General features: G+C 33.7%; 1 protein-coding gene across 8 annotated transcripts in view; it reads left to right on the plus strand.

Moving 5' to 3' along the window:
* Positions 1-27,584, plus strand: part of atp8a1 (ATPase phospholipid transporting 8A1) — a 332,848-nt gene that overhangs the window by 64,918 nt on the left and 240,346 nt on the right. For all 8 annotated transcript variants that reach the window (XR_012389972.1, XM_073922212.1, XM_073922214.1 and 5 more), the window contains exons 3-4: positions 13,957-14,056; positions 21,225-21,323. Coding sequence is in view for 7 of the 8 variants with exons in the window: in XM_073922212.1 (XP_073778313.1) it covers positions 13,957-14,056; positions 21,225-21,323 (199 nt within the window). In the remaining variant the exon portion in view is untranslated. The remainder of the gene's footprint in view (positions 1-13,956; positions 14,057-21,224; positions 21,324-27,584) is intronic.

Here is a 27,584-nt window from a genome sequence, read left to right on the forward strand (position 1 = left end):
CTATGCCGCCAAGGGGCACAAAGGGTAGGGATGCAAACAAACAGAAATATATGATTTATATTTTACTATCTCATTTTATGTCTTAATTATTGTAAATAAAAAACGAATAAATATATAGCCCTAAATAATTTATAGACATACCAGCGAAACACGGAGAAACGGTCCAGTGCATGGTCTAAAGAGCTCTTAAGTTGAATGCTACTTCATCAAAAGCATAAAAATAAATTGACCTACCACAAGCAGATCACTAAAATTATTATAAAAATTATTTTGCCGCAGGACATAAATTGAGTCCTGCAAGTTTATTTCTTAACAATTTAGTTTCCATTCAGTTTTCAAAATTTCATGTTTTCAAATTATAGTTTTTTAATACTTTTTAAACTATTAATTGCTCAGTATCTTTTGTTTTCATTTTCAATTTCAGTCACCTTGCATTTGTGAAATACAATGCTTGCATAACAGCATAAAAAAGGGAAAATCTGTCAAGTAATAGCTAATTTATCAAAATTAGCTACAGTATATTAAAATACATCAGAAAAGAAAACATCTACTGTATGCTTAAATGAATCGTCTACTCAACATTTCGAGCTTATGTTCACATGATTTTGCAGAGGCTTTCATAAGTAGATACATTTGAAAACATCACCGTAGTGTGAACTTATTTTATCACAAGGAAAACATATAGTTTTTGTTTGAATTGTCTGTTAAATAGTACTTTTGTGACCGACAAAGAATTCTCAGGAGGGCTACAATTCTGCCTTCATTTGTGTTTGCACAGGCAAGCAGATAAACTTGATTCAAATTCAAATAGAAACCAAGTGCTGCTTGTTTTACAGTTCCATATCTGCAAGTGTGGTTTCACTTTCTCTTTCAAAATGACAAGGCAGACTATTGATTCTCCTGATTTAGACACGCAGACACATTTGGGTGTGTTCAAGAGCAGCTTTTTGGACAACTTGGCTGCCACAACTTTTAAGGGAGAGTTCACTGTTTAAATAGTTTCACCATTCATTTGTTCTAAACCTGCCTGAATTTTTGTTTTGGTGGAACACAATGGAAGATTTACTTCCACAGCTTTGTTCCTAGTAGGGATGCAACAATATAGTTATAACCCACGGTTCAATACATACCTCGGTTTTTTAACATGGTTTTCAGTTCGATTGGGTTCTCATTGCTTGACACTTGTTTTTTTTATTCTATAGGAAATAGGAACAGTAAGAGGTTAAGGAGAAAAAAATAAAAACAATTTATTGCAGTACTCATTTTGTTTTATTTTAATAGTATATTGTATAAAAAAATGGATGCTGAAATCTCACAGCTGCTGGTAGACTATGTACAAACTGGGGAATCCTACACTTTGAAAATAAACATGTGAAGTTAATAAAGATAAATTGGCCATTTCAAATAAACATATTTGTACGTAAGTAAACATAAATGAACCATCTTAATTATCTCGGTGCCGAAAAAATGCGAGACTGTAGTCTGTAACGCGGATCGAGTGCTTTTATAAGATGACAAAAGTCTGCATCTCCAATCACGGAAAAAGGCTGCAAATCTTTAGCAATAAACACCCGCACTGCCTTTGTTAATTGATGTGTCTCTCAGAACCAGTTGGGTGTGTTTGCTTGAAGAATTCAGCGAGGGATTGTTGCTATCTGGAGGATTTTATTACCTTCTCTGCTATCCTGCCTTTAGACAGTGATATTGCTGGGTGATGGCGCTGCAGATGTGAAGCGATTGTTATATGTGTAAAACACTGCTTGCACAGTTATTTTTTGTTCACCGGTTTATCTTTTATTGGCATTATACTTACTAGCAAAATCAAAATGTCCTTACACCGCAGATTTGAAAGACGCCGGCGCTTCCTTGTACTGTTGCCTCATTTCACCGCCGCTCGCTGAGTGAAATTGTGAAATGATGGTCAAGCGACCCCCTAACTTTGATTGGATATTTGCTCGCAGGGAGGAGTTTCCTCATCTCAGCTCATGGACTTACAGGCACACACAGTCAATTCGGGGAGATCTAAAATGCACATCAATTATTTAAACGCAAAACCGAGAAAACGCAATTCACAAGCGCAAATTGAACGTGGAGGTCATACCGAACGGTTCAATATTCATAGTAGGAACTAGGGATGCCACGGTTCTCAATATAATGTCTAAACAGAAGAAAGAAATTAACGTTGCATTAACATTAACTTCAATATGAATGAAATGTTTGGGTGTACTGTCCCTTTAAGTGTGACCTGAATGCAGCATTGACTGCTGAAATATTATTAAAATGAGAGACTTGTTTTTTTTTTTTTTTTTGGTGCTGTCTCCCTATCATTTCACTAAGCTTTTATTTCATTAAATGCAGATGCACGGTAGTTTTTAGCATGTCATGTCTGAGCATTTCAGGGTAAAACAATGCAGTGTAATAATAAAATAATATTTAAAGACTGAATGTGATATGCAGTTAAGTAAAAATATATTTATCAATAGACAACTTTCTCATTTAAAATACATTTATGACAGGTTGGAAAGTGTGGATGGAGGTTTTTTTTAAAATGATCTGGATTAATGTGGACTCAATTAACAGTCTTGTCATCTCATTTGGATTTTTTGTCAATGCTTTTACTGTTGCTTTCATACATACAGAGAGCTGCTCCTTTTGCAGTTTTAAATGGTTGTCTCCTCTGTCAGACCAGGTCAGTGTTTGTGAGTTATGTTTGAGAATATGTTTGCGTGTATATGCGTGTATGCACTTTATGACATGTCAACTGCCAGGGATAGAAAGCAGCAGGCTTTAGAGTAAAGGCCGTCTGTCACATTTTGCTCGTAATAGTAGGTGTTCATTTAGAAAGTTCACACGCAAGGGTCAGAATATCATTTTCATTTCCTGCTGCGTTTGTTTTTTTAGGAACACTAACACCTAATATAGTTTACAACTGCATACTGTTTTGACTCTATAAAACAACTCATTTTTAAAAAAACATTTGCTGACTTAAAATACTTTTTTCTAAATGAATCTGTATCTCAGTCATTGTGAAGTTCTGAATCAAAGTTTAGATTAACATGATAAATCTTCCATCTTTCTAAACTATTGCTACGGTTTAGACTTGTTTATAAATGGCCTCGATTTTAATTGTGTCACCTTTCCATATTTATGTAGTTGACATTTGTCATTCAACAGGTCAGGCCGGTATTGCCTGTCGTGATCACCTACTTTCTCTGTGGCCTTGTATCTGGATTTTTTTTAATTTCATTACGTTTTTCTCCTTAGGCATTTCATTTGAATTTAAATGATAAAACAGCTTTGAACCACAGGATCCAAAATAACTCACAACTTTACATTTGATAAAAAAAAAATGTGCTTTTATTAAGCTGGTCAATAATGATTTTTGTTTGAAGGTAAGAGTTAACAATTTTATTAAGCAGAGACACATTAAATTGAAAGTGAAATTCCATAAAAACATTTCATCAGTCCTGCAAACTTGATGACTTTATACATTCTGTTGCTTACTTTTTCTGAGTGATAAATTTACTCCAATTTTTGAACAGAGAATCAGCCAACTTGAGAGCTGGCATTAAGGTAAATGCAATGCATTTATCAATTAATCGGGGTATTAATGTTCACTATCTGACAAAAGTCTTGTCGCTTATCCAATTTTTAAGAACAACAAGTCATAACTTGACTTCTAGTTGATCAATTGGTATCAGAAGTGGCTAAAATGAAAGGCAAAGGCCTCTAGATCACTCTTATTTTACATGAATAAAATATGATCATGTCTTGATTTTTAATTATTCAATTAGAATAGGTAAGGTCTGACTTTCCTGAGACAAAAGTCTTGTCAGAAATAATGTCCAGTATAGAATATAAAGTCATGCTGCCAAGGAAAAAGAATGAATATTGTGTCTGACTCCCATGAGATTGGAGGACTGCATCCTTACATCTCTGCAATAACTCAATGTATTAATAAAGTCATCTGGAATGGCAAAGAAAGTGTTCTTGCAGGACTCCCAGAGTTCATCAAGACTCTTTGTATTCATCTTCAATGCCTTCTCGCAGACATACTCAATAATGTTCAATTCTGGTGACTGGGCTGGCAAATCCTGGAGCACCTTGACCTTCTTTGCTTTAAGGAACTTTGATGTGTAGGCTGAAATAGGAGAAGGAGCGCTATCCTGATGAAAAATTTGCACTTTCCTGTGGTTTGTAATGTAATGGGCAGCACAAATGTCTTGATACCTCAGACCATCCACTCTGCAGATCTGCTCGACCATGATTTTTGCTTCACTAAACTTGATTGATTTCTGTGGGAGTCTAGGGTCCATGCGGGTTCTATTGATCTTCTGCAGTATTTGTGATGATTGGGCTGCAGTTCAACAGATGAATTATCATTATTTGCTGTTAATCTCATGTTAGACACCATCAAATGTTAAAGCAGGTGTCTGTCACTACTTTCAGCTAGTTTTACATTTGCAAGTTGTTGGTTTGTACATTGGCTTGTTAATCCAAGCAAATCTAGACAAAATCTATGCCTGTATTCTCACAACTCAGCTGTGATTTAATAATAAATGTGCAGCAAATCAATATTTGAATTAAATATGATTAAATTAAATACTTTTTTTTTAAAGATCATGTGACACTGATGGTGAAAAGTCAGCTCTCTGTGTCAAAATGAAAGACATTTTAAAATATATTAAATTGATAGACAGTTTTTTTTTACATAATATATATTTATTTTTTAATAAATTCATTCTCGGCTGGAATTTTGAAGTACAGTATGACACTTTGTACTTTAATTACTTATTTTGCTTTATTTATTACTAATTTGTGTCGAACTTACTTATTTGAAAGTTTTTTTTTGCAATACATTTCTTTTTTGTGTTTATAACAACTTTCAATAGTTTGTTGTGTGCTTGAGGTGAACTGGAGCTTAAGGTTAGGTTGTTTGGGATCACATGGCGTTTCACTTGAAACAAAACACCAACTCACCGTTTATCTAAACACAGCATTCTGAAGTTTGGAATCAAGCTTGTACAGTATGCTAAAGCTATATCCAATTACACAAACACACATCATCAACATACTTCTCCTAACACAGCCTTTGCACCACAACAATACATTACTGTAGCAGTAGTTATTTTATATTATGATATTTGACATTTTTAGTGTGTGTTTTCTATCTGATGTAGTCTTTGTAAACTGAAGGGAACTAATAATGATGTGTTTTTATTGTATTTTATTTTTTTATTATTATTTTTTTTTTGGAGATTTTTGTTACAGTTCTTTTTATTGCAATGACTCTTTGCAGGTCATGTCTTGTATGTCATATTCTTTTATTCTTTTTTTATAATGTTTTTGTTTTTATATTTTGTGCAATATGCAAAATATATATTTTGTGCAATATTTTGTGCAATATATATACACACACACATATATATATATGTAATAATAATAATTATATATATATGTATAATTAAAAATTTTCATTATAATAAAAGAGGGAGGGTAGCATGTGTTATTTAATAAACCAACACATTTTCTCTAACCCATTTTTTTCTTTTCTCATCTATTTATTATCACCTTTGTTAATGCAGCTGAATTGCTTTTTCATTATAATCGGCCTTAATTCCTAGTTCGCCAGCATTAAAACCCCCAACCTCACCTTTGTAGTGTGCTGCTTCTCACTGCTATCTATCCAAATGATTAGCCCTTCAGTGATCTATTTATTTAATTTTTTTTATTATTACTTATTTCTTTATTATTATTTTAAATGTTAAAAAATATATTTAATTTATTTATTTTTTTAATTTTATAATTTAATATAATTTTTATTTGATTTTATTATTAATTTTATTTAATGAAATGTATGTATTTTTATTTATTCATTAGTTTAATTACTAGTTGTTGTTTGTTTAATAATTTTTATTATTTTAGTAATCAAATATTTTTCAAGTGCTGATTCACAAAGATATTTCAGCACATTTTTAGGTACATATTAGGGCATGACAAAGCGTGATAGTCCCCATATCCCCTCTCCCACTCAGCCTGCACTCACATTGCATTTTTTTATCTGCCGAACCTGAGCACACTTACGTCATTGATGATGTGACTGTTCAGTTTAACAGAAGAGAAGCGCTCTCGCTCAGCACAGTGGAGATTTCTTTAGTTATATATATTATTTTAGTCGTTTGGAATGCAGTGACACGCAGTCAACTATTTTGCCGCGAACAACACTGCCCTGTTTCACCCACACACACCACTTAATGCTGTGTAGATTACACCACCTATTAGAGTGTTTTACTTTTGAAATGGGGTATACATTTTTCACATTTGCCGTTTTAAATTCGGTTAGAATTTTAATTAGGTGCTGCTCGTCAATCCGACAGCACTTCTATGTTTGTTCTTGCTGTCAGTTGAGGAAAAAAAGTATCGATTAACGTGTCATGATACACCGCTGTGAGTTTTACTGCAGGTGCTGCGGCTGGGCCCATGCGGTTTGACCTATGCACTGGTCACTACTAACTGAATGGAGTAGGAGCACACAGTTATGTTTTGTTGAATAAATTGCATATAAAATTCATGTTTCAAAACTGCCCAAATTTTGTCAACCCGCCTATGACTTTTTTACCTGCACAATCAAATTTAAAACCGCCCAATCTGGCAACACTAGTTGTCTGAGGATGCGCTGCAGTCAAAACGATAACTCAACTCTCTCAACTGCCTCTCAGAATTGAGAAAATGCAGCTGAACTGTTCAGTGCAAACTCACTATAATTACATTTGAGTAATTTAAATCCAATGTGAATACAAATATAAATAGAAATAAATGAATAAAGATGAAATATAGACAAATAATTTACTTGGTGACCCAAACTATATATGGGATTTTCACATAACTTGTAAAATATTTGAAAAATGAATACAAATTTTACAGGAAGGATAATTATTTTGCCTTCATCTGCGTATATTTCCTAACACAGCCTTTTTATAGTCCACAAATAAGAGCATTTTGCTGTGTGTGCTGTAGGAAGATGCGTTTGCAGATATTCCTCCACCAGCGAGGCTGTGACCTTCGCTCTGTTAAAATGATTAGCAGCACGTGTTTTGAGCCCTGCGGTGCGTTTTGCAGAGCGCTTACACTAGTCATCCGGTGACGGCGCATGAGGCAGAGTCCCGGAGCTCTTGTGTGCGATACGTGTTTGTTTTAAAAGCATGATGACGCTAAGCTGTGCTAAATGAGCTGAGCGGCGGCCGAGGTCTAAAGCAGGACCTGGATCTGGTTTCTGAGGTCGTGTGGAGGAAATGAGAGCAGAGACGCAGGTTACTGTCCTGAGAGAATGGTGCTGTTGAGATTGCAGCATTCGACAAAATACTTTTAAAGAACAAACTATTATTTTTAGTAATGTGTTGAAAAAATCTGCCCTCCTTTAAACAGAAATTGAGGGGAAAAAAATAAACAGGGGGGCTAACAATTTAAAGGGGCTAATAATTCTGACTTCAACTGTATGAAAACTGAAATGGTGGTTTTAACAACTGTTCACTGAAAGGTAAACTAATTAAATTATTTAGATATTCTGTGGAACAATATTAATCTCCACTTTTGCGCATTTATTCATTCTGACGTTTTTCATCTTTTGAATGTCAGACAGCAGATCTGAATGTGTGTTTGTGACATGAGGACAGATGGAGATCTCGCTCTTCACTCATGAATTAGAGTTGCCGAGCAACATGTAAATGAGCTTCTTTATCTGAGGAGCAGCCAAGAGCGGCTGTTCACCACCTGACGCTCCTGCACCCATCAAACGCTGAAAGTGGAGAAAAGCCCGAGCGACAGCCCTCTGACAGAACTTTCCATCTCCAACACTGCTGCTAATTGCTGCTTCAGTGCGCCGTGTGCTGATAAAGATCTCTGAAGAGCAGATCAGTGAAAGGCAGAGACGTTGAGAGCACTCGGATCACTTTCACCACAGGAGCGTTCGCCGTCTGTCTGACTCTCACCACAGTACATTTATTTTAGTGGGTGCATTGTGTAAAATTTTAGTGTACATCAATTTTTTATTTCAGTGATTAATCTGTTTAAATAATATATACTTTTATTGTTGTTGAAATCCTTGCTTTGGTGGGTGGATAATGTGTCGTTTTCATATTTTGCTTCCTATAATTTTTTTTACCCCCACCAGTGCCGATATACAGCCATATCGCACTGCTACTCATGTGTTATTGCATATATATATATATATATATATATATATATATATATATATATATATATATATATATATATATATATATATATATATATATATATATATATATATATGTATACATTTATGTATATATATATATATATATATATATATATATATATATATATATATATATATACATATATGTATACATTTATGTATATATATATATATATATATATATATATATATATATATATATATATATATATATATATATATATGTATATATATATATGAGCAATTCCATGAAAATGTCAACCTTGCCATGAAAAGAAAAATGTTTTCACCAAAATAGCGAAACCGTTTCTACATTTTTTGCGCAGGCAAGTGTTTTACAGTACTTTAAAAATACCTAAAAATGTCTCTGTCAATGTTTTCAAACTATTATATTTGATTTACCAAAGTCAAACCAATGGCAATTTCACATCCGTCACATCCATAACGAAAAAGTGTCACATCCATAACAAAGATTTTCCCTCAAAAATGCAAAAATGTCAAAATAAAATAAAATCAATCAGTTTTGTTCTATATAGAGTTAACTCTTATCCTTTTGTTGAGCATTATTTATTTTGGGTTGTGCAGTTTAATTCACAGAATTTCTACGAAATATGTTGTATACTGTAAACTCGCAGACTTTTTTTGTCACATCCATAACGCTTGTTTATTTTCCTAATTTAAAGTATAAACATGTTCACAGATTGAATTTTTTTGATCCCATAACTCTGTGGTTAGTTGTTTTGGAAAATATAAACAGATGATTTAATATAATGTTAACGTATACTTTCTCAGCGAATTTATGTTTTGAATTTTTACTGCAAATGTCACATCCATAACGCTGGAATCAGCCATATATATATATATATATATATATATATATATATATATATATATATTTATATTTATATTTATATTTATATATATATATTTATATTTATATATATATATATATATATATATATATATATATATATATATATATATATATATATATTTATATATATATATTTATATATATATATATATATATATATATATATATATATATATATATATATATATATATATATTTATATTTATATTTATATTTATATATATATATATATTTATATATATATATATATATATATATATATATATATATATTTATATATATATATATATATATATATTTATATATTTATATATATATATATATATATATATATATATATATTTATATATTTATATATATATATATTTATATATATATATATATATATATTTATATATATATATATATATATATATATATATATATTTATATATATATATATATATATATATATATATATATATATATATATATTTATATATATATTTATATATATATATATATATTTATATATATATATATATATATATATATATATATATATTTATATATTTATATATATATATTTATATATATATATATATATATATATATATTTATATATATATATATATATATATATATATATATATATATATATTTATATATATATATATATATATATATATATATATATATATATATATATTTATATATTTATATATATATATTTATATATATATATATATATATATATATATATATATTTATATATATATATATATATATATATATTTATATATATATATATATATATTTATATATATATATATATATATATATATTTATATATATATATATATATATATATATATTTATATATATATTTATATATATTTATATATTTATATATATATATTTATATATATATATATATATATATATTTATATATATATATAGATATATATATTTATATATATTTATTGAAATATACCAGTATTTCTTTATTGCAATTGAGATAACACAATAATTAACCCTGAAAATGCTAAAACAAAGCAAACGCTATCAGATTACTGTTGTGTTTGCGATAAGGAAAACACTAAACACATGCGGCCATTTCTTTTTTCTTTCTGTTTACTGAACTAGTCTGCAGTAATGAAACACGAGACTCATTAGAAACAAACAGATGACCAATCAAAATGTAACTTAGGGTTATACGAAGAATGCCCAACACAAAATACATCCCATCTCGCACTCCCATCTCAAACTCAATACACTACAATTATATGGTATAAATAGAGCACCACATCATACAAAAGAGAGAGATCAACTTAGAATGTCACTTACCAGTTTAATAATGATTTGATCAACTGTAGTTAGAAATTATACTGGGTTTTTCTCTTCTAAGGGCTTATTATGTGGTCTCTGTTGCCATCTTATGGATGGACGTCAACTGTCTTTGGTCTTCTCAATGACAGGCTAATGGCTGCCGGTGAGCTGAATCTCAGAAATAATAAATATTTAAGATATGCACTGTCCTATAAATAAACTGCATAGTTGTAATCTAAACAACTACATTCTCGACTAAAAAAGCCTCAAAAGTACATTGTGTTGTCCAACAGCTGTAGAGTGTCCTCTGCTTGTTTCTGTATGTGGGCGGAGTAATACAGCAGGGTGAAGAGGCTTGACGAGTGCTGTTATTTGCAAAATATTATTTTTATATATATATATATATATATATATATATATATATATATATATATATATATATATATATATATATATATATATATATATATAATGATTTCTTAACTTTTCTGAAAATAAAACATTGGTTTTGCATCGTCTAAAAAATAAATAAACATGTTAGTTTGAATTTATAAAGCACAGAATTTCTTATTTTGATCAGTTGTCATTTTATTCTCTAAGTGACAATTTAATTTGAAGTTTCCATCGTTTTTATTTGATAAAGTATTCAAACAGTGATGGTAAAAAAAGTAAATTGCGTATGCTGATGGAATGTTCGTCTATTAAGTGGCTGGATAACGAGGCAGGTGTCAGGGCTGAGAGTGGGACGTTTATCTCGGTCTAAAGTGGCTTGGCTGTCTTGGGCCTAATGTGAGCATAAATCAGTTTGCAGTCTGAGAGATGGAGGTTCTGGCATTGATGTTTACTCAAACCCAGAGCTCTGTACAGCCTGCTTTATCTGTCCCGCTCAAACTTAGCTGCTCTTTAGGGTCATTAACTACCTCTCTACATCACTCACAGGGAGTTTATGCTTGTGCCCAAAACTGGGTGTGTCCATGGTAGAGATGAAAATTTCCATAAATGATCTGTCTTCGTACAATCTGGTGGACAATTAATCTATTGGTAGATCCATACAGAAACTATGCACATGCAGAAATCTGCTTATCTTTGAGCTCATCCTTCAATACATTTATTTACCTATGTAATTGTGTGTAAATGTATGGTCTAGCCCAAAATTCTCGCAAATTCTTATATTTATTCAACGTGTAGGTTTTTTTTTAGACTTGCTTCTCCCAAAAGACAGTAAGACGATGTGCAAGAGGCAACGTTCTGGGGAAAAAAATCTATTTCTCAGCTTTTATTTACCTTTGCCAGTGCTTTTATTTATATTTGCCATTCAGAATTTGCCAGGGCTATGAAAAATTTCAGGCTTGACTGTATACTTATTCAGTTTTTATATTATTTTCAGTAATATTATTGAATAATATGCAAATGTTTGCATGGTTTATGAACAACAGAGTTTAAGTAATATTTTCTGTCTTTTAGTAGCTTTATTATATAAGACTTATATTTAAAAAGTTAAAACGTTATATATTTTTTATTTAATGTGTTTAGTTTTTAGTTACCGTACTCTCAAAATCATTCAGCATAAATTCTAAATGGCTAAAATTGTTTGCTTATTCTGTTTGACCCTGTCTATTAGTCATTAATAAATGTATTAATGCAGGCTGCATACTTTACCTAAATGAAAATATAGTTCCACTTTATTTTAAGTGACCTTAACAACTGGGTACTTGCATAAAAAAAGTACATGTAATGTTTTCATATTGTATTGCACAACACTAAAGATGCTATTTAGGTGGGATACTGTATAGTTAGGGACAGGTTTGGTTGTATTGGAGAGTTTAAGGGTTACGATGTACAATAAGGGATTGGTCAGCAGTGTAATTAGAAATGACAAATTAATGACATCTAATTACATGCAGATTATTTTTAAAATGTAAGTACAATTCTAAAACATTTAGGTGCATAAATGCATTGGACCAAATGATTGACTTAAATGTTAGTACATAATAGTTAAGGCCACTTAACAATGTTTTTTATGTAAATAAAGGGTTATTAGGACTTTAAAAAATGAATGACAATAGAATAGATCCCTTTGAATATTAAATATAGGTTATTAGAATTACATTGGGTCAATATCGCAGTCTCAGATGCACATACTGGCGATTGGTGCATCAATCAGTTTCAATGTGAGTAAGTAAACTGTAACTGTCAGTACTTCTAGAGCTGTGTGATTTGGGGAAAATATTAAATTTTTTTATATAAAGATATTGCAATTTCGATTTGATATGTGATTTAATTTTGTAGTCAAGCTTTAGCTTCTTACTGCTTAAATGCAGTAAAATATATTTTCAGTTCCTTTTTTAACTACAACGTTTATTCAAGTTTGTTTTAAATATTTAGAAAGAAACACTATTTTTTTTTCTCTTGAGCCAACAGTAGTGAGTTATGGCATTATAGCATCTCCTGGTGCCTTCATGATGTTTTTCATATGGTGTAACAGCTGCAAACAACTCTGAAATTGTATTTTGCTTTTGCTAGCTACTAGATTGAATGTCACTGGCAATACTTTTAGTTGGCTTTTTAGCAAGACATGATCCATATAGCCATCTGTGGTGCTTTTTTAGATGCTGGTTGTTGCATTTTCTCATGATAAGGCAACAATTCTGCGATAGCTCTTCCGTATTACCTGTTTTTGTTCAGTGTCTGTGATTTTGAAACCAAAATATTCCCATATTACCAACACTGATTTTCTTTGATATGAATTTGTCCATTAATGCTTCTAAAGCGGCATCAGATGCCATCATCCCACTTGTCCGCGCTTTCCAGCTTGTTTTATTGTGGGCTTTCAGCATAGTTCGATTACGCAATTCTAATTGGACAGAACGAAAGTGAGCTCACTCAATTGGCTACACACATTTGCTCTGGGTGGGGGAAATGATGTACTATAATACATATAAATATCATAATGCGGCCTTTTGCGATTAGCTAATCGAAATGTTTCAAATTGTGATTGCGATTCGATTTCGATTAATCGTACAGCCATAAGTTCTTCCCAAATCTACTCTATAGAATATTATGCATAATGGTGGAAATCTGGAGGATGTAAAAAGGCAGATGTTTAGTCATAAATGTCCATCATTTGCTAAACTTTTATTAGCTCACTTTTTACAGTCTTCCATGAATAACATTTCAATATTTGTTTAAACTTTTGCTCCGTTTTACCCTCATGTCTGCTGTATGTGTTCCTTATAAGCAGCATGCAGTACACCTCAAAACTATGCATGATCATGATGTCCTACTTGGTAAACATTAGAATGGATTTAAAGAATCCTCGACCATCATTGGCATTTCTAGTTTAGAGAAAGAAAGTTTGATTTTTACGTTAGCTCATGGCTACTGCAAATCAGTTTCCTACCCGCTTAAAGAAAACCATAATGGATGCCAAATAAAATGCCAGCCCAGTCTGCAGGTGATGTCAGGTCGTTTATATTGTAGTCATTTCTGTAAACTTAAACATCTCATTTCTTATTTCTTCTCTTGTCTTTTATCCAGCACTGCAAAGTACAACGTCCTCACGTTCCTGCCTCGGTTCCTGTACTCTCAGTTCAGAAGAGCCGCAAACTCTTTCTTCCTGTTCATCGCACTTCTACAGGTGAGGCCATTGCAGCTATGCTTCCTTCAATATATCTCAATGTGCATTTTGGGATTGCATAAAAGACATGGAATGGAAGTGACAAGGTGTCATTTTAAATTCCTTGATGTGCAACAAAAAAACTTCGGCAAAGGATGCCTCAACAAATTATATGATTTAATACCTGTTGTCTTTTGAGCAAGGCTTTTGATAATATTTCTGCACTGCTTGAAAATATCTGTCAATATCCTATACAGTGGTTCTTTGTTATTCGCAGGAGTTACGTTCTAAAAATAGCCTGCAATAGGCGAAACTCCTTGCTACACAGGTTATTTTATTTTTATTTTTTATTTTATTTTATTTTTTCTCGGACAGGAATTAAAAAATTTTTTCGTTTAAACGCACTAAAAGTTCAAACTTTCATAGAAAAATGAGTCCAGTGTTATAGAATGAAACCAAAAATCAAAACCGTTTGATCTTTATGTATTTATTCCATAATGGTTCCCTACAGCCGTGTAACTTCTACCTTTAGCACGTCTAGAAGTTAAACTTTTTGTTGGTTTGCATCTTCCTCTGCCTTTTGGGAGCAACTGCAGGTGTCTTTGACAGTGCACAACATTTCATCGACATTATGGGATTTGTTAAGGAGTAAACTTGCAAACATGCAGTCCAGCACTTCAGAGTCGCACTGCAAGCGATTGAAGATTATGTAAATTTAGCGAAATATATTGATACCATCAAATCAAAATGACTTCTTCCATGAAATACCCTTGAATTTTTTTGTCATACTGTTCAACCCTACATAGCTCACTCAAAAAATGAAAATGCACTCACCCTCAAGTATATATTAACATTTGAGTTTCTTTCTCTTTTTTTGAACACAAGGCAAAACAGTGGGAAAAATCCTGTTGTTTTTATACAAACAGATTTCGTTAACGTAACACATTTAAGTGGATTGAACATTAAAACAATAAGTTTCCCTCTAAAAATCTCCAGAAATTTTGCTGTTTAAGTTCAGTGTATGCATGTCGATGGTTACTGGTTTCCAGCTTTTTTTATTTTTATTTTTTTTTTTTAAATGTTTATGTTCAAAAGAAGAAAAGCTGTGTCTCTTTTCAGAGGCTGCATCCTCCGAAGGATGCAAGTCTAGATGGGATACACGGCCGGCCGGAAGTGTGATATGCACATCAATATAACAGCATTTTTTTATGACACTATAACAATAATTAATATTTTATAGTACTGTGATGGTTGGGGTTAGGGTAGGGGTTAGACATTTAAAAAATACAATTTATTGGGTTATTTAATAAATAACAAATAATATTTGGTACAGCTACTGTTTTTACCTTACTGCATGATTGGGATTAGGGTTAAGGTGAGGGGCAGACGTTAAAAAATACAATTTATTGGGGAATTTAATGGTTAACATAAATAATACTCTGTACAACTACTGTTTTTACATTACTATGACGGTTAAGTTTAGGGTTGGGGTAGGGTTAGACGTTAAAAAATAAAAATTATTGGGTAATTTAATAGATAACATAAGTAAAACTCGATACAAATACTGTTACTGTGATGGTTGGGTTTAGGGTTTTGTGTGTGTGTGTGTGTGTGTGTGTGTGTGTGTGTGTGTGTGTGTGTGTTTGGGCGGGGTGGGGGATGTTTAGACATTAATAAAATGCAATAATGGGAAATTTAAAAAATAATAACAAATATTTTTTGCTAACTTTCCGCCGCAACCATATCTGACCAAGCAACAACTGATTCAAAGGGTCTCATTGAAAAAAAAAAAATCGAAGGATCCAAAAAATGCTGCCTCAAAAACCTTTGTGGCCTAGATCATCCCAAGAATAGTTGCTCGCTGATAACGACAGGATGTTTTTAAAAGGAAACTTAAGATTAATTGTATGAATTAGGTTTTATTTTACTTGGATATCTAGACACATGTTAAAAAAACCAAAAAGAGTATAACATGACTTACTAAAGAGTGACTTAAAGAAGCAGTTTACATTTTTATGTGTACATGTTTGGATCAAAGGAAATTATTTTCAGTTTCTGTAAAGGTTGCTTTGCCATCAGGTCGCTTAAAATAAGGTTTAAAATCACTTTGGAAAAAAGTCATGACAAATTTTATTGCAGTTTATTAATGGCAGCTGGTACGGTTGTTAGGTGACAAGATTTATCCCCTATAGGCTAGATCATCTCATTTCAAAATGCTCAGTTCGGCTTGTGTGGACTTCGATGGACTCACCTGTGAAGTCTGCAGCCCTCAGAAAATGCAGCCTCTGAAATGAAAAACAGCTAAAGAATCTAATAAAGTTTTGAACCAAGTAAAAGATGAGTAAAAATGCCAGTATATTTATTTTTGATGAAACTACCCCTTTAAATTGTAAAGTTCAAGGGATTATCTTACTGTGTTTTTAGTCAAATAAATGCATCCTTGGTCAAAAAAACACAGCACACACACTTTAAAGTACAAAAAAAAACAATCTTTCCAGCCCCAATCTTTTGAACTGCAGTGTAGTGTAAATATGCTGCTTTAGAAACTAAGGTGACTATATTTTTGGCTCCACTGCTTCAGCATCTGTGTAATTACCAGATGGCGCAGTGAGCGGGGGCTCCAGAGTGCTATAAACACTCTGTTCTTTCAGAAAACCTGGCGTGACTCTGCAGATGTGCTGCACGTTGAATTAGCACCTCTGTTTTTAAAGCAGCTGAATGGATGACCTGCGGGAGAAAGAGATTGAGAAAGAAACTGCGAGTAAAAGCGGAGGGAGTCAGGTGGCTCCGGTGCATCTTCATTACGCCGCTGTCAATGCCTTGACCTTGAATGCACAGCCGCGCTGCGAAATGAGAAAAACTGTTTGCAGTGCAACAAGGAGGCCAAGGAGAGCATCTGATGTTTATGGATGGCGTTTCATCAAATCTGCTCACACTTCTTGCAGACATGCAGTCATGATCAACAAGACGATATTGGAAAACTCTGACATGGCAATATTTTGTTAGGTCAATTTCTCCAGATGACTTGAATAGCTCTATTTGGAAATAATTGATCATTGTAGATTGATTCTGTAGTGGAAGTGTGTCGTTGTGGTTTGGTTGTGAACGTACGCTGCTGTTTAAGTGAAACGTAACGCTGAAGGGAAAGTGTGTTGGCATCGGGTTAAAAGGAATTCGTTTCGGGTTTCCTATTGTATGTCTTTGCATTGTTGGCCTCTGTCTGAACCTGTCACAGCTCGGACACTTTATCTGATAGGGCCAGGTTCCAGAAGAGATCCGCTTCTTGATATTATGTAAGCACAGCGAGATTTGCCAAAATCAGGAGAGAAATTGTAGAAGTTTAATTAATCTGGTTCCTGCGGTGTGAATTATGTATGATGGGACTCGATGCTGAGGATTGTTTTTCATTGGCTTGATTTAAGCCAAATGTTTATTTGCCTTCTCAAGTTTTAATTAAAATAATATTCATTAATAAAATGTATATTTTTAAGCATAGCTGATGTCTCTATAAATAATGTATAAAATTAATTATTAAGCAAAGAATACATTTGAAAAAAAAAATTGCTGATTTGATTTTCCAAAGTTACAAATTTAATTTTTAAAAATCTTTCATAAGTTCCCAACAGAGCAGAGACGTTTTTCCCAGTATTTCCTATAATAATTGATTTAATATCAAATAATTTTCTATTATATATATGCTAACTGTACTCAAAAAAAACAAAAAAAAACTTGCATTACTAATGCTTTGCTTCTTAAGGCTGATTTATACTTCTGCGTCCAACGCCGGCGAATGCTACGGCGCCGACGCATAGCCCTTCGCCGTGGCCATCGGTATCACTGATGTGCACCTCTCAAAAAAATGTAACTACACGTCGCAACGATGCGTAGCGCAAGCTCTGTGATTGGTCGGCTTGGTAGCGCTGACGAGTCTGGGCGGGACCGAGAGCCATGTGAATGGTGCGAGCCTGATGGAGCGATTGTTTACAAGTTTTGAGTCCCGTGAAGGAGCTCCGGATGGAAATTTTTGTTTTGTGTTTACCTCATAGTTAAAGTTGTTGCACGTCCGCCGGTTCCTGCCTCAAAATGAGCGAGTTTGAGCCACTTGTACATCCCGGAAGTGTTCAGGAAAAGCAACACAACAGCGAAGAAACTCGACACAGAGGAACATTTACACCACACTGCCCACTGGCGTTTCACTTGCCTACTGCACTTATTCATTGTTGCTCTTATAGTTGTGTAAATTGCTTCCTTGTCCTCATTTGTAAGTCGCTTTGGATAAAAGTGTCTGCTAAATGACTAAATGTAAATTTATTTTTTTTCTTCTGGAGAAAGTCTGATTTGTTCTAGTTTGGCTGGAACAATAATGTTATTTATTTATTTTTTATAGCAATTTTAAGGCCCAATCCCAATTCTATTTTTGTACCCCTACCCCTTGGCCTGTACAACGGAGGGTTAAGGGGAAGGGCTTCAAAATTTACCCCTAAGAATTGGCACAGCACTACAGCACCTGCATCAGTCATCTTATGTCATCACGATCTCTCGCTTCATATGAGATCAGACGATCGCGACTGCTGTAGTTATTCCAGTTGTGCTATTATTTGGTATTTATCTTTAGGAAATCACTGAAGATATATATTACGTTATCATAACGATCTAATGTGACAATAAGATCATAATGTACTGTGTATTTACACCCTGGCCCTATTCATTCATGTAAACACACTAAAACAACATTAACATCATAACAGACACTGTAAACAGCTCATTCTCAGCCACTAGACATTACTGACAGGGCATTTGAGTGTCATCAGGTGTCAAAATATTGTGGAACTGCTATACAAGAGTTAATGTTAGAGATTATAGATGGAAATTTATTTAAAAAATTGAAAGTTTTTGAAATTTTAGCGTTTTTTTTCTTCTTTTTTTTCTTTTTTTTAAGCATGATGGTAAAACATGAACATGGTTATGAATATATTAAACATGTGTTTGTTTGTCTTAAAAATTTGTAGCAATGACAAAAAAATACAAATTTGTTGATCTCCTTACTTCCGGGTTCAGCAATGCTGCTGCTGTGGCAGGTGGGCTATTGGGGTAAGGGTAAGAGGATGGGCTAAGGGGTAGAATTGGGATTGGGCCTAAGTATCAGTATTATTACTCCATCAATGATTTAGAGTTTTTATTGATTGGCTACTAAATGAACCACTGTTGTCCTATGATCTGCTTAATCAACCTACCTTGCATAGTTAAACTAATAACCTAGATAAACCTTTAAATTGCCCTTTAATAATAATAAATATAAAAATAATTCATTACATATTATTGTTACTTATTTATTTTTACTTTATTTATTTACTTTTCTGGACACTCAAAGCACTTGACACATTGGGGGGAATCTCCTCATCCACCACCAGTGTGCAGCATTCACCTGGAAGACACGATGGCAGCCGTATTGCGCCAGACTGCACCAATTACGATATAGGGATGGTTAGGAAGCCACAGACGCTAGTGGGTAAATTTGGCCAAGATGCCGACTCCTTTTTGAAGGACATCCTAGGATTTTTAACAACCACAGTTCATTCATTCAATCCATTTAGTGCAGGAAAACCAAAGTGAATTTGCTTCAATTGATTTAAAATGACTTGAATGTTTTAAATGTCAAGGCTTTAAAACACAGGCAGATGATGCGTTTCAATGATGACGCGGCACATTTTACCGACAGAGCAGTAAATTCACACAAGGCCAATCCCAACTGCCTGACCATCACCTAACCAGCCTGAACCAGTCTGTAAATTCCTGCTGGTCTTAGCTTATCTGTCGAGCAGTTCAGACAGATATGTCACATACCGACATCTGAACATCCATCAGACTGACTGCTGCTGACTTTCTGATGGTTATTGTGGCCATTCCCTTAGGTTGCTTTCTTGACCTCCTGGTGATAAATACACACACCGCCAGGGACAAGCACCTTCACAATCTGTCCACACTATGGTTGTACAATATTGTAATAAACTGACATTGGAATTTCTTTTGTATTTTCTTGCTATATTGACTATACTTTCACCAGATGAAATTAATGGCTCTATTTGAAATTAAAGAATTGATCATTTTAGATTGTTTGGGATGATTTTTGTAGTTTAGCGCATGTGCATAAAATATAACAAACCAAATATAACACATTACAATAATCTAACCTAGAGGTCATCAGACCTTGATAGCATATGTCGAAGTTTGGCAACATTTTTACGATGAAAATGCTTGAAATCTGGCCCTTAAAAATGCATATTAATCTTTCTTAAAGTTACAATTATTGTAATTTCTTGTGCCAGAATGTTTTACACTGGGTTGAAATGCTTATAGGCTATTAAAACAAATGCATATTAAGTTATAATGTGTTGGGAACTTTTATAGTTAAACTTTGCAGTGACTCCAAAATCATGTATGTTTTCAACTATAAACTCGGCTTGACATTGCATATCCGGCGATGTAACTATTGCAGATGCGCACACTGCAGTATCCGTCCTGAAACGACATATATTGTGCAGCCCTAGTCCAAACTATTCTATGATAAAAGTCCATAAATATCAAAAATCAACAAAAATGATTAAAGTGTTGCTCATAAGCTCATACATTTTAATGCTTCAGAATGTCTTTAGTTACTTGGTCTTTGTATTCGTGCACCATGTTAAAGTCCATTTAAAAAAAATGTTCTTTTCAACGGTAGGGATTAATTTAATATAATTTAATTTAATTTAATTTAATTTAATTTAATTTAATTTAATTTTAATTTAATTTAATTTAATTTAATTTAATTTAATTTAATTTAATTTAATTTAATTATTTAATTTAATTATTTAATTTAATTATTTAATTTAATTTAATTTGATTTGATTTTGATTTTGATTTAATTTAATTTAATTTAATTTAATTTAATTTAATTTAATTTAATTTAATTTAATTTAATTTGATTTGATTTGATTTAATTTAATTTAATTTAATTTAATTTAATTTAATTTAATTTAATTTGATTTGATTTGATTTGATTTGATTTGATTTTAATTTAATTTAATTTAATTTGATTTGATTTGATTTGATTTGATTTAATTTAATTTGATTTGATTTGATTTGATTTGATATTATGTTTTTTTTTCTTATGTGACTAATCAGACTTAAATTTTTTTCTTGTTGACAGCAAATCCCTGATGTGTCGCCAACGGGACGATGGACAACGCTGGTGCCATTACTTTTCATCCTGGTGGTTGCGGCAGTGAAGGAGATTATTGAAGATCTGGTGAGAGAAATCTAAGATTTGTGATGTTACTGTACACTAACTTGCTGGGAATAAAGAAATGCACGTGAGCTCTGTTGATAAGATGGTTAGATGTTCATTTCATTGAAGTACATGATGGATGATCTCAAATCAGGGTGGGGAACTTGATCATCAGATTGAACAAATTTTGGCATTTGGGCTGCTTGTGAGCTGCTGACAATTAAGCACAAGAGGGGTTGAAATATAATGTATTAAAATATATTTATTTAAACTTTTAATATTTTACTTAAGTTGATAATAATATAATATAAAAATATAATATAAATATAGTAAGCTCCTGATTGGTTAACGCAGCACAAAAGTCTGCTGAGGTTCAGATTTTTCAATTCGAGCAATATTTCGCAATATGATCAACTCGTGCTGCTTCATTTGCACGAATCGCACCATTTATACCCTCTCATTTGCACGTATCGCACCGCAGTCTTTGCATTGACTTAACATGTAAATCCCTCGCGCTTGACGCTTTATCCCGCTCTTGTGTGAACGCAGCATAAGCAGCAGCTAAATATATCTGGAAAAGGATTTAAAGCGTTTATTTTGTATTTATTTATTTTTTATAATAATTTTTTTTGGGTCTTCACCTTTATTTTTGATAGGACAGTAGAGAGAATTGACAGGAAAGCATGGGGAACAGAGAGAGGGGAAGGATTGGCATAGGACCACGAGGCGAAATCGAACCCGGGTTGGAGTGCATGTGTCGACGCACTAACTACTACACCACTAGCGCCGACTAAAGCGTTTATTTTAATAAAAAGCGCTGATGCGAATGCATTTGATTGGTCAGAGTAGACGTCCATGTCATTGCGTTCTAAATGTGACAATTTTCCTTCTGTGTTCTCACAGAGCAGCATTTCGGCAAATTACTGGTAATGTTACAACTTCTCTTTCCAGAAAAAATTTACTGGTATTTTCAAAAAGGGACTGTTCACGGAAATTTCCTGTAATTTTCCAGAAAAGTCTGTGTGTATGAAAGGGGCTAATGAAAACTAATTAATTATTAATTAATATTTGCAGTTAATATTCAATGAGTAATTAATGAAGAATTCTACTCTGTGTGCTGGATGTGCAGTCGTGCCTGCTGAGGGTTTCTTTGTCCTTTGTCCTTCACCGATGTTATATCATCTGAGTCAGTTTTTAGGCTGCGTTCGGCTTTACCTCCTTTTCTCTTCCTGATAATTCAATCTCACTCTACAGGATGCATCTCACTCCCATTAGCCAAACGCTTTCTAGTCAATAACCTTTTCTGCCTGCTTTTTTTCTTCTTTTCTGACCTGAACAACTTCTCGTTTGGCATGCAGATGAATTCCAAGATCTATTTTCCAGTGAAATTTGCATAGAGCAGTAAACACTTAGTGGATCCGCTGTAGTGCTGCGAGCCTGAAATCAGAGCCTGCTTTCTGGACGGCCATTCGATCACATCACGCTGGAGCCTGTGGTCAGAATCACCACTTCAGCACTTTGTACCTGTCTCTGATGTGTTGTTCAGGTCTGAGGTGTTGAAACTAGCCGTGGAGTGAAGGTCCTTTGGTACATTTTAGAAGTTGGATCATAGTTGGACTTTTTCATGAACTGTTGATAGTGAAAACAAACTCCAAATTTTAGACATCCGTGCAATTCCACGCGAAGGTCAACCTTGCCATGAAATAGCCAAAATAGAGAATCCCTTTCTAGGCTTGTTTTTTTTTAAGGTACTGTAAAATGCTCAAACATTTCTCTGTCAATGTTTCCAAACATTTATACTTGATTTACCAAAGTCAAACTTTCACAATTTTACATCTGTCACATCCCTAACGGAGAGATGTCACATTCAGAACATAAATATAATCAAATGAATGATTTTTGTTCTATAAAGAGCCAACTCTTATCCTTTTGATTAGCATTGTTTAGCATTGGGTTGTGCAGTTTAATTCACAGAATTTCCACAAAGTATGTTGCATACTGTTAAACTCGCTAACTGTTTAGGTCACATCCATAGCACATGTTTATTTTCTTCATTTATAATCTAAAGAAATGTTTGCAAATTGATATTTTCTGATTCCAAAATTCTGATTATAAATATAAATAATTATTAGTCCGGGGTCGCCACAGCGGAATGAACCATCAACTTATCCAGCACGCGTTTTACGTAGCGGATGCCCTTTCAGCTGCAACCCATCTCTGGGAAACATCCATACACACTCATTAACACTCAACACAATGGACAATTTAGCCAACCCAGTTCACCTGTACCGCATGTCTTTGGACTGTGGGGGAAACCGGAGCACCTGGAGAAAACCCGCGCAAACAGAAACGCCAACTGACCCAGCCGAGGCTCGAACCAGCGACCTTCTTTCTGTGAGGCGACAGCACTACCTACTGCGCCACTGCGTCACCCACAGATGTTTTGATAAAATCCTAAATAATTCTCTCCATGTGAATTTATGTTTTAAGATTTTACTGCAAAAGTCAAATCCATAACAGTGGAAATGCTTATCTCATAAAATTTGACGTTCTTATTAACAGTTAAGAGTTGCTTTTGATCCCTCGAAATTGAAAACTATGGTTATATTACGGTGACTTAAATTTCTTTAATATGCTTTAGGGCAGGGCTATTCAATTAGTTTGTCATGGGGGACAGTTCATGAAAGGCATCCCAAATGAGGGGCCGGAGAGACATGACTTGCAATATGAGTGATTACACAACTGCATATAAGAACCCATATGGTATATTTTTGCTCCCTAAAATGCCCACATTGGCTTTTTCTACATTAAAATGTTAATATATTGTATTTTGAAACTACATAATATCAGTGCATTATTCAATAGGCTTTTTTTTTACAGACATTCATATGTTTTTCAAAGCACAACAAAAGCAGTGCATTGCCTAAGTAGGCTTTTTCTTCATTCAGACACATTCATATGTTATGATTTGAACAGCATAACAATTATGAATGCAACAATTATAGATTGTAGTTGTACGATTATATAGTCTATAAGAATAATCATGGTTTCACGATTATCACGTCTAATGTAAATTTAAGCTTTATATTAGGAATTTTAATGAACTCTTGTTATCATCTGCGTTCATACATTCATAATAATTGTAATAATTTGTAATAATTCTACTAACGTATCTTTTGTTTACATTGCACTGAAAGCCTTGCATAACTCTCACCGCTACGGCATCAGATGTTTTCTACTCAGTGAACGTGTAAGGCGCGAGCGCGTTGTTTCGCTTGCACACGCATGTTGTGTATATATTATTACATTGGAAATAGCGAAATTGCATGTGGAAAAGATGCGATATGTAAATGGCCTGCTGCTATTGTTTATCCAGTGTGCATGTTTATTAGCCTTGGTGTATAAGCTCGTAACATTAAAGCGCACAGGTAGCATGACTTTGTTTTGTTGCAGCAGTTTTATTCTGTGCAACTGAAATGCGACGTTGAGAAGCCGTTACGATTAAGTATCCAAATATTTTCGGCTGCTTGCACCACTCACTCGCTTAATGGCAAGTAAATCACGCTCTGTGCATCCTTCAACTGCTGCTCGTGCTGTATTGAACAGGCATATGTCACTTGATAGCTGCCGTTTTTCGACTGAACTAAATTTATTTTTGATGTCTTGTAGTGATAGGTCGTTCATGAACGATTCGTTCTTTTTTAACGAATCTTCAATATGACTCGGGAACTATGAGTCCTCTCAGGAAGTGATTCGTTCATCCACATTTGTGCAGGTAGTATCGTTTATTTCAAGTCTTCATCACATTGGCTGAAGCCAATCATATGCGTTTAGAGCCGGAAAAACAATTGATCCGCTCACCTCTCGAGTCCTCTATCGGGTCTGAGACATTCGTTCATCACGAGCCAATCATATGCGTTTAGAGCCGGAAAAAGTTTTGATGCGTTCATCTCTCGAGTCCTCTATTGGGTCTGAGTCACTCGTTCCTATTCTACTTATGACTTATTTGTAGTGCAATCAACCTTTTGGGCTAGTTGTAGATGTGTTTGGAAAAAATTCATAACATTTTAATAATATTTTGGCAAATTGGACCAAATGAACGAAATTACTCGAAAAAAGATTCGTTCATCTTGATGAACGAAACTCAAAGATCCGAGTCAGTAAAATGATCCGAACTTCCCATCACTAATGTCTTGGTGACACAAATTGGCGGGCCGTCAATTGAATAGCCCTGATTTAGGGTTTTGGCTAATCAGAGCACACCTATTTTAGTACATGCATTAAAAAATGCCATCAAATAGTTTTGTTAAAACAAATGGTTTATCAGAGAAATTTGACATTTACTCTCATTCCAAATCTGAATGATTGGCTTTAGTGCAGGGGTGTCCAAACGGCCGGTGTCCTGAAGGTTTTTGCTCCAACTTGCCTCAACACACCTGCAAGGATGTTTCTAGAAAGCCTATTAAGACCTTGATTAGCTAGATCAGATGTGTCTGATTGGGGTTGGAACTACACTTTGCAGGAAACCGGCCCTCCAGGAACGAGTTTGGACATGCCCGCTTTAGTGGAAAAGTGTTCGCTCTTTTATAATAACTATAACAATTTACCTAATTTAATGTCCATTTTATTCCACATTAATTCATTCTGATCCACTTTGAATTTATTGTTTGTTTGTTTGTTTTTAACATACGCTAACATATAGATTTTGGATGCACTGTTATATAGTCTGAAAAATAATCATGGTTTCACGGTTATCATGTCTAGTGTAAATTTAGGCTTTATATTTGGTAAGTATTTAGATGAACTTTTGTTTTCATCTGCCTTTATACATTCATAATAATTTATTATCATCAGTACAACCCTCCCTACTATCCAAGAACAGTACTTATCCAGAGCAAGCAGAAGGGCTGCCAAAATCACGCTGGACCTCTCACACCCAGCACACTGCCTCTTTGAACTGTTGCCTTCTGGTCGACGCTACAGAGCACTGCGCACCAGAACAGCCCGACACAGAAACAGTTTCTTCCCTCAAGCAATCCATCTCATGAACACTTGATAATAATAATTGTGGAACAAACATCACTACTTGCCATACACTTTTATACACATATACACTTATTTAACAACACACTTTACATGCCAATTTGAAGATTAACAGCTGCATATATAACATTGTACTTAGTAATATAGCTCTCCATACACTTGTCTATCTGTATATTTTGCATTCACTTCTTACTGCTTTTTTATTTATTTATTATCTGTTTATTGTCCTGTCTCTGTAATTCTGTTGCACTGTAGAAGCTCTGTCACATTCCTCGTATGTGCAAACATACCTGGCAATAAAGCTCTTTCTGATTCTGATTCTGATGTTTTGTGCTTAACCATTTGATAAAACAAATCTATCTGTATGTTTGTCTGTCCGTCAGTCATAAGATTTTGTAGTAACATTATGAATGTCTTTACTGTCAATTTTAATTCAATTTAAATTTTGTCTTGGGTTTAAGTTAAAGTAACTCTGCCCAAAGTTTCCAATGGTTGTTGTGTTTCACACTTATTATTTGCCGCACTCCTACAATGCCTTTATATACGAATTTCAAAAGAATTCTAAGAAGCCAGCAGGCAGAGTTCTAATCCATAACTCATAATAATCCAGCATTTCTAACAAAGACATGCCGCTCCACTGCTCTCCTTATCACCTGCACACCGCTGTACTCCATTAATCCAGCTGCATCTCAACACAAGCCCAAGCCACCGTCTCCTCTTCCCTTTGGCCTCCTTTCACCATCCTCCTGCTATCATGTTCACTGCAGACAACCATCAGTTCGATTAGATGCGTAATCAAATCATCACTTCCCTCATGAGAGCCTGATATCCGCTCTGTTTCCATGTCTACTCCCTTCATCTCCAGAGGAGAGAGCAGTATTGGGCATGTTACTTAACAAAAAGTAATTAGTTATAGTCTGTTTTGTGAGAAGTAACTAGTAACTGAGTTAGTAACTGCATTACGTCATTATAAAAGTAACTAATTAGCAGGGAATGGAACTATTGCATAACTTTATAAAAGAAAAAGATCAAAGAAACCATGCTAGAACAATGATAAACTAGTTTTAGTTAATCTAATACAGAGGCTCCGTCTACCTCTTTTTAAAGCTTCAAGGCATTTTTATCCAGTCATCAGTAATGTGGTTTTCCCACCCCCACACAAATGCCAATCATCACCTGTTATGTGGTTGTCCCACCCCTACACACATGCCAATCATCACCAGTTATGTGGTTGTCCCA

The sequence above is a fragment of the Danio rerio genome, chromosome 14 (assembly GCF_049306965.1).
Source record: "Danio rerio strain Tuebingen ecotype United States chromosome 14, GRCz12tu, whole genome shotgun sequence".
Classification (NCBI taxonomy): Eukaryota; Metazoa; Chordata; class Actinopteri; order Cypriniformes; family Danionidae; genus Danio; species Danio rerio.